This window comes from Glandiceps talaboti, chromosome 6, assembly GCF_964340395.1.
Source record: "Glandiceps talaboti chromosome 6, keGlaTala1.1, whole genome shotgun sequence".
Taxonomy (NCBI): Eukaryota; Metazoa; Hemichordata; class Enteropneusta; family Spengelidae; genus Glandiceps; species Glandiceps talaboti.
In genome coordinates this window covers 27,551,965-27,565,389 of record NC_135554.1, presented here as the reverse complement: position 1 = coordinate 27,565,389, position 13,425 = coordinate 27,551,965, and the positions used below count along the sequence as shown (strand labels likewise).

Genomic DNA, 13,425 nt, shown 5'->3' with positions numbered 1-13,425 from the left:
ACTACTACTACTACTACTACTATACAAGCACACAACCTCACTGAGGTTGGAATATGTCTTATCATCGCATAACAAGTATACCATGGATCAAACATTACAAAAACAAAAATCGCTATTTACATAATAACAAAGACCACTCTGCAGTTTGTATAAAAGTGTACACATCTCTGTTGTATATACAGTGCATGATTTTTTTCCATTAAATAGCAACCTCTTGTGGCAAGTTTTTCCTACAAGAAGTAATATTCTTGACCCAATGAACAGCACCATCTACTATGACAATGTAGTTATGATCACACAGATGTACTTTCCGGAATCAATGCAGCAAATGTTGGCAGAGTATGTACAGGAATGTTGGTCACATGGTTGACATACAATGACTACATTGTACATATACACTGTACTAGACTTTGGTGCAATTGTAACAGGATATATTTCAGAACTGAGTCAATGTATACTATTGATAAATTTAATTATCATCAACCCCCATGAAATTTATTTGTCACAATATACACATCAAACAGTTGCGAACATATGACATACACTCCGTGATATGGCAAATGCAGCTGCCATTGACAGCAGCAATGTCCATATCAGCGATGTTTGGGAGCTTGTATCAACCACCAGATGGTGCTATTCATTTGTCAACACCAATTCACCATTAGGGGGCGGTATTTATACATCACCATCACAGGGTGCTATATCAGAACTCTAATTCACCACTAGAGGGTGCTATTTTACATGCTGAAGGAATCAATAACACAGATCATTTTGCCAGAAACCATACAAAGACTGAATATTGGTCGTACTTTCCTGGAGACTTGAATTGAAAATGTACCTACAGACAAAATTAGCACCTCCTAAATTATGCGAACATCTAGTTGTATTTTCTTGTAATGAGAGAATGAGGTGGGACAATTAGTAATAATTTTGTTCATTATGAAAACAGCATTTTTAAGAACAAAATAGAACCAAAGTCAGAATAACTCAACACTTTCTGTCACAACATGAACTAAACATTAGTCTGTATCAAGCTTGAAGGTGAAAACAATAAATGTACAAAACAACTGCAGTAGTCAATAAAATAAGCACAACTTTGTAAAAATTTGATTCAGTGTTTTCGATACTGGCAAATCAAAGGCAGGCAATATATCTAACAATATCATGTTGGCCAGTATAACCATCAAAAGTCCTGACAGAGTCGGGTTTAGTCTTATTAATATTAATATCAGTCAGCTTGCAAAATGGTCCTTAAATAGAACATATACTTTTGTCTTTTGAAATTCTGTTCACAATGTGAGACAGAATTGGTTGTATTTTTTTTAATTATTATTATACAGTATACCAAGATGTTGGGATTCATTGCAGTCTAGATTTGGCTGTTATTTGTTAGAGAAAGAAGCAGTCATTCAACAACAGCAAATAATATATTAGGAGCAGATTTATATGCAAATCAAACATCCCAGTTACTTAGGAGATAACGATATCAACAAAATAATAATAACAAAAAAGTAATGTCTAAAAGAAGGGTAAATATTTTAATGATATTGTAAATTTGATGAGGACATCACTCCTTGCTTCATTTCATTTCTGTCCTTTGTAGGTTTCATACAGCAGGAGGTCTTTTGATGTTCTTACTAGCCTTTTCTTCTTCTTGGAGTTGTGCTGCAAAGTTGGCCAGTTTACTTCTCAAATCAGTAAAGATCTCTATCTTCCTGGCAAGGATTTCATCTAACCTTGTTGTGTATTCTGTTGAAATCAGTGAAAAGAGAACAATCTTAAGTTACCCGGAATGAACTGAGATGAACTGGATTGACCTTTGAACATAGACTTTTAGCAATATCTAGTTAATATGATATATGATGTGATATGTATGATATATGATGTGATGTGTATGATATATGATGTGATGTGTATGATATATGATGTGATATGTATGATATATGACGTGATATGTATGATATATGATGTGATATGTATGATATATGATGTGATATGTATGATATATGATGTGATATGTATGATATATGATATGATATATATGATATGATATGATATGATATGATAAAAATGATATGATATGTATTATGATATATGTGATATGATATAAGACATGGTATATGTTATGATATGTGATATGATATATATGTGATATATGATTTATGATATGATACAATCATATGATATATGACATGACAATCAAGATTAAACTGATTTATCATCATACATACTACCAAACTAGAGTGACTATAGTTTCAATGAGGCAGCATGGTGTTTTTTACTACCAAACTAGAGTGAGTATAGCGTTTCAATGAGGCAGCATGGTATTTTTTACATCTCTTTTGTTACAGATTACATAAACATAATACAGACAGTGATAGTATACAAGCATATAAATGTTATCTCACTGTGAACACAAATAAACATCTCTGCCAGATAACAAAAGGAAGATTCAAAGACAAAACTGTCTATTTGTGTTCACAGTGAGATAAAATGTAACATTTAATATATATATACATTTCATGTTACTGGGTTCCCCACCATAATTGTGGTAACATTTCATATATATGCATTCCATGTTACTGAGTTCCCCACCATAATTGTGGTAACATTTCATATACATGTATACACATTTCATGTTACTGAGTTCCCCACCATAATTGTGGTAACATTTCATACGCATTTCATGTTACTGAGTTCCCCACCATAATTGTGGTAACATTTCATGTGCATTTCATGTTACTGGGTTCCCCACCATAATTGTGGTAACATTTCATATATACACATTTCATGTTACTGAGTTCCCCACCTTAATTGTGGTAACATTTCATGTGCATTTCATGTTACTGGGTTCCCCACCATAATTGTGGTAACATTTCATATATATGCATTCCATGTTACTGAGTTCCCCACCATAATTGTGGTAACATTTCATATGCATTCCATGTTACTGAATTCCCCACCATAATTGTGGTAACATTTCATACGCATTTCATGTTACTGAGTTCCCCACCATAGTTGTTGTAACATTTCATACACATTTCATGTTACTGAGTTCCCCACCATAATTGTGGTACCAGTCATGGAAATCTATGCCAGCTTTCCCCAATCTGTCTTCAACATTAGCAAAATGGAAGTTTCAATAAGACACACTAGTTTTAGAATTAAGAACTTTTACCTTCCACATCATAGTCTACTTCATCAGTTATTTCTAACAGCTGTATTTCCTCCTCCAGCATCTGTTTATTTTCTTCCACACTATTTTTATGTTCATCTATGACTTGTTCTTCAAGTTCTTGTAGCTGACTCATCACTTCATGTAAAGTTGCCATGTCAGCAGACACTTCCTCTTCCTACAAGACATACAGACATATTTACACTTTAAGTATACCTCATAAACAATCAAACCTTTCATTTCACCAATAATTTTTTTTTCAGCAAATTTATGCTATAACGGCTTCTTTCTCATTACGATAACATGTTCAATTCTTTCCTGAGATTCTTCACAAGATGTGATATGGGAATAGTAGCAAATAATGCTCACCAAGTCCATGGAGAGTAGTAAAATTCTACACAAGACATGACAAAGGGATGGTACAAATTTTAAACGGTCAACAAGTCCTTGGATAACACTATAGGGGAACTGTTAAATACAGATGTGTCTCTGGCTACATTACTAGACATTGAAATGTGATATTTGACAGTTGAACCAAGGCAAGGCAATTGATTGTTGACATGGGCCTACTCCAAAACCAGCAGTGTATACTTTGTGGATATCATGTAATGTGAAGTAGGGAAAATGAACTATGGAAAGACATTTGATTGTTGACATGAGCCTACTCCAAGACCAACAGTGTGTATGTGTACTTTGTGGATATCATGTACTGTGAAGTAAGGAATATGAACTATGGAAAGACATTTGATTGTTGACATGAGCCTACTCCAAGACCAACAGTGTGTATGTGTACTTTGTGGATAACTTGTACTGTGAAGTAAGGAAAATGAACCAATCTTATCATAATATGAAATGTGATTATCAAATCTGATCACAAGTAACTGTACAGATACATCTATGTACATAGCATGTTGTAAGCATTGCATTATCTATCATATACAGACATTACAAGTACATTTCATATATTCCATCAGTTGTTATGACTATTGTCTAGAGATATCAGCAGCAACTACACTATAGATGTTAAGAACACACCTTTCATAAGCAATGGCATACATATATGTGTGTGTGTGTGTGTGTGTGTATATATGCATTTATGTATGTATGTATGTATGTATGTATGTATGTATGTATGTATGTATGTATGTATGTATGTATGTATGTATGTATGTACGTACGTACGTACGTACGTACGTACGTACGTACGTACATGGTACGGATGGATGGATGGATGCATGTATGTATACGTACATACTTACATTTGTATGTATACCCTTCAAGTTCAAGCACTAACCCCTACCATAGGGTATGCAACAACACCTTTGATCACATTTCAACTATTTGTTACAATACTGCATTGTCAATAGCAACAGCAAACTAATCACACCATCAATATACATCAGTTAATAATATGTTACAATTTAGAATGTAAATACAAAGTCAAAACTATCCAATACCAAGAAATTCATCACATCAAACATACATCAAAGAGTTGTAACCATAGCAATTTCATCCAATAGCTGGCAGTGTGTTTTGTCTTCTGCCAGCAATGAATACAATGACTAGCACTTGATACATGTCATGTACATGTACGGTATATCAATAAAGCTGTATGCTTGTAATATTCTGTTGATTCTTTCTCAATGAGTTATAACTCTTAAATTGATAAGCTTGTCTAAGCTTCCTCACAGGCCTCAAGTACTATGTTATTCTGTTCTTACTTTAACTATGGGTACAATTATATATTATGATCTCTCTCTCACACATACACACACACACACACACACACACACACACACACACACACACACACACACACACACACACACACACACACACACACAGGAGCATAAACTTACACATCTCCAGGGATAAAGCTCAGGGTAACAGATCTACAGAAAGAAAGAGGATAGACTCAAAAATTGACTGGAAAAGGGAAAGAGGATGACAGATGAAAGGGTTGAAGAACAAAGCTTACAAACAGACCTCCAGATTGCAGTATTTTAAAACAACCTAGATGACCTAACTGAACGTTTACACACTGAGATGCACTGATTTGTAGGTTTGACACAGGATTGTAATACATGGCACACCTGACTCACACTGAACCAAACCTTCAGTATGGATAAAGCCTACACCAAGACAGCCATTCTTTCAATTTCATCCTGTACTGTATCAGTAAGATCCCTGAACACTAATGACACAGTTTCCATCACTTTATCTGAGTTCTAACAAGACCTATGGTACACAACAACACACAGTAGGCCAAACATTCTTTAGTCTTGAAGGGTTCAAATTGTATCAACCACCAAGATCAATAGCCCCATCTACACGTAGGTCGCCCTACCTGAGGCAGTCCCAAGTCCTACCTGAGGTAGGATAGATTTGTGTCTACACGTAGGAAGGTTACAGCGTGGATATCGCACCTTCCGTCCTGACAGTCATAGGACGAAGTCAGGAGGGTTTCAGGAAACCTCTCAAAGGTGTCCTAAGTCAGGATGCTTTCAGGACAGGTTCAGGACACGTTTGCGTCTACATGGGCTTCAAACTATCCTGAATCCTACCTCAGGTAGGATTTTTAGTGCCGTGTAGACAGGGCTAGTGTGTCAGCTAAATTCATTGATTTCCATTGGTGTACTAGACTACCAGTACCACCTTGGCAGTCTAAATATGATGTTTAGTTGTCTATGTGTCCTGGACTATTGTCGATGTGGTAGTCTAGATACAGTGTTTAGTAGTCTGTGTCCTGGACTACTGCTAATTTGGTAGTCTAGATACAATGTTAGTAGTCTATGTGTCCTGGACTACTGCTACTTTGGTAGTCTAGATACAATGTTTAGTAGTCTGTGTCCTGGACTACTGCTAATTTGGTAGTCTAGATACAGTGTTTAGTAGTCTACGTGTCCTGGACTACTGCTACTTTGGTAGTCTAGATACAATGTTTAGTAGTCTGTGTCCTGGACTACTGCTAATTTCATGCCATGTCTTGTAGATTACACACTTGTAAAGTAATGGTTACTGAGAAGAAAATTCTTGAGATCAAAATGTGGAGAAAATGAGTTACTGGAAATACCTGCAAATAGAGATGATGAAGTACTGTGACAGTTCAAAGTTCAAAGTTCAAAGTGGGAGTGATGGAAATACTTACATTGGCTGTGCATAGAATTGCAAGATCACTACTTTCAGGAGATAGAAGGCCATTGTGATTATTAGATATTGGGCTGAGAGGTTTCTCTGGTAGGGGTGCCATGGGGTCTCCGGGACCTAGTTCTTTCACTCTATGTAAAGACAAATTAAAACATTTGTAATTAAACCCTGCAAGCAAGCACTACTACAATATAAGACAGTAACAGTATTGCAGCCAGCCTTTTCAAAGAATGGGACATAGTGTCCTGAGACTTTCATTTTTCTGGGTCATCATAAATTTTTTTGGGACATTATAAAAAAGCGACAATGGCTTTGTAGCACAACTACAGTTTTTTAAAATATTTACCCACATGCTGATCCATGCTAGATATTTGCTGAATGATTGTGCAGTTGCCTATCCAACCCTGTTGTTATCTATGCAATACACACGATCATTTAGCTGTTGCTATAGGTGTGGTCATGTTGTTAAACATATCTGCACACAATTTTAGTGCGGGTCATCTGTGACCTGTCACTTCCAAAATTGTGGGTCAGGTCCAAAAAATATGTGTCAAATGACCCCAAAACCCCCTCTAGCTGCAACACTGCAGTAACAAACACCAGAAGTCTTCTGTGGACATCTCATACAAGTCTCTCAATATTCAATTTAAATTTATAATAAAAGCAAATCTAGTTATTGAAAGTTGCATCATATCAATCTTGATTATTTACTATTTTAGTATTATAAAATATCTCGTTTTTCCCTTGAAATATTCTTACCTGTCAGCATATCGTAGAGTATTTAATGTGTGTTCACAGGATCCCATGCCTGGTGAGATAGTGGCAATCTGTAAATATAATAAGAATGTTATCAATGGTAATCAGACACTGACAAATGTAAACACACAAACCAGCAGACAGACAGACAGACAGACAGACAGGCAGACAGACAGACAGAGACAGACAGACAGACAGACAGACAGACAGACAGACAGAATAACTAACAGGCATGCACGCAATGCACTGTCATACAAACCCCAATTCAAAATGAAACAAGGTAGAAACACTATGCAAATGTGCATTTGCATACATACATACATACATACATACACATAAACAGGTAAATGCATACAGACAGACAGACAGACAGACAGACAGACAGAGACAGACAGACAGAGACAGACAGACAGACAAGCAGGCAGACAGACAGACAGACAGAGACAGACAGACAGACAGACAGACAGACAGACAGACAGACAGACAGACAGACAGAAGCACATATCTATTTTGCAGTAACAAGCAAACAAGAAAGTAAACAAGTGTAGATATCAGAAATCAATGTCACTGCAATAAAGCATGTTGTAACAAAGACTATGCTGCTTACCATACAGGTCTTGGCGTTATCTCCTATAAAGGAATCTCTCAGTACTTGTGTTAACTTGCTAGCTCTGAAAGGTACATGAGCTCCTTTGTTGCCTAATGATCGTATACACTCTTTCAATGCTAGTAAACTCTTGTTGATTTCAGCTCCTTCCATCCTGGTTTGTCTGTTGGAACTTTGTGTGTCACGACCTCGTTCATTACCTAGCCATAAAAAAACATGATCACATTGTAATCACACAGCTAAGACAAAATACTCTTTATAAGTAATTCCTTAAAGTGGCACAACCTGAGTTTATAATCTTTTTACTCAAGTGAAAATACTAAATTAAAAATAAAACCTTGATTACACTATTCTAGTATACAGTTAATGTAAATGCATGTATTCTATGATATTGCAAGTGTTGTCTACCATGGTTAGAACAGTTGATTGCAAAACTGGGATTTCCACAACAATTTTTCATATGTATAATAAATTACGTCATCAGATCATTTATAAGTTATATTTTTTTACCAGGTTTGAGTTTAGTTATTTACAAGTCATGGTCTAAGTGTGCTTCAATTAGTAGAATAGTGTGACTACCTTTTCTATATGCTGTAAATATTACACCAAAAACAAACAAACTCGGCTTGTTCCCCTCTAATAAATGCTAAACTCTGATACAGTTCCTTCAAAATGCATCTTGAATTTTGAATTATCATCAACTCTTACTCTCATTCTTCTTGATACTACAATGTTTTGACTATAGTGTTGATTTCCTATCACCGGAAGAGGATAATCTGCTATAAATTTTATATAATTTTAGTATATAACCACGCCAACCCAATATCTTAAATTATAATCAGTTATAACTATCTCATTCTGTCTGAATCTACAATGTTTTGACTATAGTGTTGATTTCCTATCACCGGAAGAGGATAATCTGCTATAAATTTTATATAATGTTAGTACATAACCACGCCAACCCAACATCTTGAATTATAATCAGTCATAACTATCTCATTCTTCTTGATACTACAATGTTTTGACTATAGTTTGGATTTCCTATCACCAGTAAGAGGATATGTTGGAATATTATAAATGTTATACATCACTGATTCCCCTACTCTCATCCCAACCAACTATTTGCTTGACTTTTTTCCCCAAACTAACAGATTATATATTCATACTAATAGAAAGAAAATAATCTAAACTGGATTAGTATAAATTTCCTCAACCCTATTTTCTAAATACCAATTTATAAATAGTCACATTTTAGTTTTTAGATGAACAACCTACCTGCTAAATCAATAAGATGAACAACCTACCTGCTAAATCAATAAGTGAAAATTTGCCATATAATCGTTTGTTTGTTTTCTTTCTTAAGATAATCTGGAAGACAGCATGAGATCTTGAGGAATGTTGGTTGGCTGATGTTGTACCAGATGTTCTATACATCATAAACAAATTTAAAAAGAAGAATTAACATCACAGGTCAAGTTTACTACAATCTACACACCTATGAAGAAAGAAAGACAGCTGCAATATGATCACACTAAGTCTTAGACTGTAAGAAATGTCATATTAAACTGTGTACAGGCCAAGTTATTGTGCCTTAGGTCACTCGTAGTTTCATTGGATGAACGAAGAAAAACATTTGGGAATAACATGATTGTTCCATTACCTCATTGCCTATTCTCTCTCAGTTCTAACTTCTAAGTGCTCACTGATAGAACATGTTGACTATGTCTGAAGAGTTCTACAAGACTTTATAGTTACTATGGTGATACAAACTCTCACTCCTCTTTGTTGTTTAATTTATCACACTTTGATACACCCTTTGATGTGGTATAGGGGTAGATGGAGGATAAAGAGTGAAAGGAAATTGAAGTAAAACAGAAGTTTTTGTCGTCTTAACATCTGTTTGACCGTGCCATGACCAAATGCTGTATGACAATAAATCTGTTTGCCTACCTGACTGCATTGCCATGTTGAATCAAACTCAACACATCGTCTACATTGTGTACTTGACATTCTTGTAAACCAACAACTTGAACTTGCTGTTTGCCGTCTTCCAGTACACGTAACTTTTGCTTCTTATTTAATAAATCAAATACCTGAACAGAATAATACGAGTCAAACATGATGTATGGTAAACCAACTATATTAGTATATGGAATTCTATTATGTGAAATGAACTGTCACTTTCATGCAAAGACCATAATTACTGGATATTTACCAAAACTGCAGTGTGGTATCTTGTTTACTAATAATACTCATGTACATTTATATCCAGAGGAGTCGAATGAACACTGCACCTATCTGAGTATCTCTTCCACTGTTCTATAATTGTCACCGGGTATAATATTGACAACAAAGGCACCACATGTCATCACAACAGACAATATCACACAAAATCCTTGACTTACTTTTCCACTGTAAATTTCAAAGAAACTGCAGCATGCAATGAGATCTTTCTTGAATTCAGGTTTATTAAGGAGTCTAAAGACATCCCTGGCTGCCAGTGCATAGATTCCTTTACTACAGTCCTGTTGACCTTTGCCACTGAAATCACCACCCATTGTCTGTAATACAATACAAATTGTCATGTGTCAGTCACACATATACTCCACCCTACAAACACATTCTCTGCCTATGTGTACAATATTTGGGGTCAATACACTGTAGAAGACCTTATTTTTTGATAAAACTGATACATAGACAATATTGGTAATGAGCATTGCCACACATAGTATACCCTACAAACACACTCCCTGTCTGTCTCTGCATACAGAATATTGTCAAATACACTACAAGAATTCATTACTGATCAAACTAAGATATTTTCTGTTGGTGTTTATCTCAGAGACAACACGATATCAATTGAAATAGCATGTTGTGTATATGTATTTGTGTGTGTGTGTGTGTGTGTGTGTGTGTGTGTGTGTGTGTGTGTACATGTATGTATGTATGTATGTATGTATGTATGTATGTGTCTCTGTGTGTGTGTGTGTGTGTGTGCGCGTGTGTCTGTGTGTCTGTGTGCAGCTCAATTAGAAATCTCACAAAAGTGTGTTGTATAAACAGTTGGCATGCTTGAAATATCTGTCAGTCTGCAACTTGTACTTTAGTAGTCATCGATAGACCTGTCAGTGTGTTGGCCTCATATTCACAATGTGTGTGACTTGTATACAGTGACAAGCACTCTGATTTATTTTCATAGCACTACATACTGACATGAAAGTACACAACAAAAACAACAAAGAGAAATCATTGCAACTCACATGTGTTTTTCCACTTCCCGTTTGTCCATATGCAAAACAGGTGGCCATACCACGGTCAAATATAGTTTCTACTAAAGGCTGGGCAGTGTATCTGAAATGTCAGAACAGCTCTATTAATAAGTATGTGTCACCTGGCTAACAGAAATAAACTACTTTCCAACTTTGCAGTAATGTTCAGTTAAACATACTGATATGATGTAGTTGTGCAATTTTTCTCATTTTCCCTTCAATTTCACACTGAATTACATTGTCATTTACTTAAGTTGCTCCTTTCTCATACACACACACACACACACACACACACACACACAGACACACACACACAGACACACACACAGACAGACACACAGACACACAGACACAGACACACAGACACACACACACACACACACACACACACACACACACAAATGCTAGCATGACAAACTTTCATAACATACCTGTAAACCATCGCATTGGTAGCATTTTCATCAAAAGAGTAGTCAAATCTAAAATTTTGGTTTTCTAAGTACTTAGTGAGGTCCACTTTGGTTTTGGGCTCATGAACAATAGTGTTGTCTCTATGTGGTATTGTAATCACATCAATTTCTCGTCTTCCATTTTCTGTTGGGATATAATAAACATTTGTTTGAATATTTAATAACACAAATATGGAAAAAGGTAAGCGACAAATACAACCAAGTCAGAAGTACATAATTATGTTTACCACAATTGACATACAAAGTGGACTACATCACATAGACTGTACTTTTCAAAGCAAATTTATGATTCAGAATTTGTTTATTTCTTATGATTCAGAATTTGTTTATTTCTTGTATTTCTGCTACAACATGATTTACCTACAATAAAGTTGGAAACATAGAACTGTGTAAAATGACCAAGGTGTTGGTTGACTAGACATTCATCACCATCAAAGAAAACTACTGAATACTCTAAATATTGACAATATAGAAGGTACATCTCACATGATTTTGACAGTGACTGTAATAATGTAATAATAATGTTGGGTTCTTATATAGCGCTTTCCCACTCTGTGCTCAAAGCGCTTTACAATTATTACCCCTGGCTTGGATCAGAACGGCACAATGGCCCTTTAGTCTTCCTCAACTCCCTGGGGAGCATACAATCCATTGCAGCCATTTAAGCGCATAGGATTAAAGCCTTCACATTGCAACCTACATCCTACCAGGTCCCCCGTTATACAGCTGGGTTGACTGAGGCACGGTCGTGGTTCAAATCTTGCCCAAGGACTTTAGCCACTCAGAAACAAACAGCAGGCAGCGACAGGGCTCGAACCTGCAACCTGTAGATTCCAAGCCGGTCACGCTAATCATTCACCCATCATGACTCCACAACAGTATCACAAACTAAAAACATCAACTACATCACAAACACAGGAAGTGTTGACGTCACCTTGTGGTAATACTACCTTCCTAAAAATCGGCTTGTTTCACGGTTTTAATCTCTTATACATTTTTTGATAATGTTATGTCCTTACCTTTGCTATTCAAGGGTCTTTTCCTAACACAAACACAGATTTGGTGGTCTTCAATCTATTGTACAGAGAAGTAGACAACACGTTGTTAATATTTACAGGAAAATGAAGAGAATGATATTTGGTACAAATGTACATGACAGGACAAACATGATATTTGACACAGAATAATTTGAATTGAAGTTTCTACCGAAACTAATTTCTGTGAGACATGATACTTACCTGTTGGCAAAATACTGATGGGTAACCCGCATTAATTCCTCCAATCCATGCCAAGAAATTTTTGGCCCCGCCCCCTCCACCATACAAATGTACCTGGCTCCATATTTGGTTAGCTTAGTCTCCCGCCTAAGTGGCAGTTAGCTCATGCGTACTTGTGTCTTTTATCGCTCCAAAGAGGACAAAAATTTCACAAGGAGACTGTGGGGAAGGTGGGAGGGAGCTCAACAGGTAAGTATCATGTCTCACAGAAATTAGTTTCGGTAGAAACTTCAATTCTGTTCGAATATGATACTTACCTGTTGGCAAAATACTGATGGGTAAAAACCCGAATGTGTCAGACTGAAAGGAGGTGGGAGTCTACCACCATATCCTATTAATTTCTAGTTGAAAATCTTTGATTTACAACTACCGACTGCCCGACACTTAGACTGAAGCTTGCTAGCTTCCTGTGTCATATCCCTGATATAAAACTTATAAAGGAGTTTGGGGAGCGCCAGGTTCCTGTCTGTAGAATCTGTGCTACCAGTACCCCTGAGAACAAAGCCCATGATGCCGAGAGAGCCCTGACTTCAGGTGCAGTGACTCTCTCTAACTTACATGCAGAGCTGGAACTTACTTGTAAGCTCACTTGACAGTTTCTACCAGCCATCTGGGTCAGAGATGGGATGAAGTGGTTCAAAGGGGGCTCTCTCAGTGCTCTAAGAACTAAGAATAAACTCCACTGAGGTAGTGGCGTTTGTTTAGGAGGGTGTTGAATAAGAAA

General features: G+C 36.3%; 1 protein-coding gene across 1 annotated transcript in view; it reads right to left on the bottom strand.

Annotated features, from left to right (window-relative positions):
* Nucleotides 1-13,425, bottom strand: part of LOC144436059 (kinesin-like protein KIF2A) — a 34,475-nt gene continuing 21,050 nt past the window's right edge. Inside the window, exons 7-17 of the mRNA XM_078124716.1 lie at nt 12,444-12,498; nt 11,386-11,548; nt 10,946-11,036; nt 10,091-10,246; nt 9,636-9,778; nt 8,990-9,111; nt 7,686-7,885; nt 7,082-7,149; nt 6,324-6,453; nt 3,179-3,353; nt 1-1,749 (exon numbers count right to left, since the gene is read on the bottom strand). Of these exons, the coding sequence (XP_077980842.1) occupies nt 1,607-1,749; nt 3,179-3,353; nt 6,324-6,453; nt 7,082-7,149; nt 7,686-7,885; nt 8,990-9,111; nt 9,636-9,778; nt 10,091-10,246; nt 10,946-11,036; nt 11,386-11,548; nt 12,444-12,498 (1,446 nt within the window). The 3' untranslated portion in view covers nt 1-1,606. The remainder of the gene's footprint in view (nt 1,750-3,178; nt 3,354-6,323; nt 6,454-7,081; nt 7,150-7,685; nt 7,886-8,989; nt 9,112-9,635; nt 9,779-10,090; nt 10,247-10,945; nt 11,037-11,385; nt 11,549-12,443; nt 12,499-13,425) is intronic.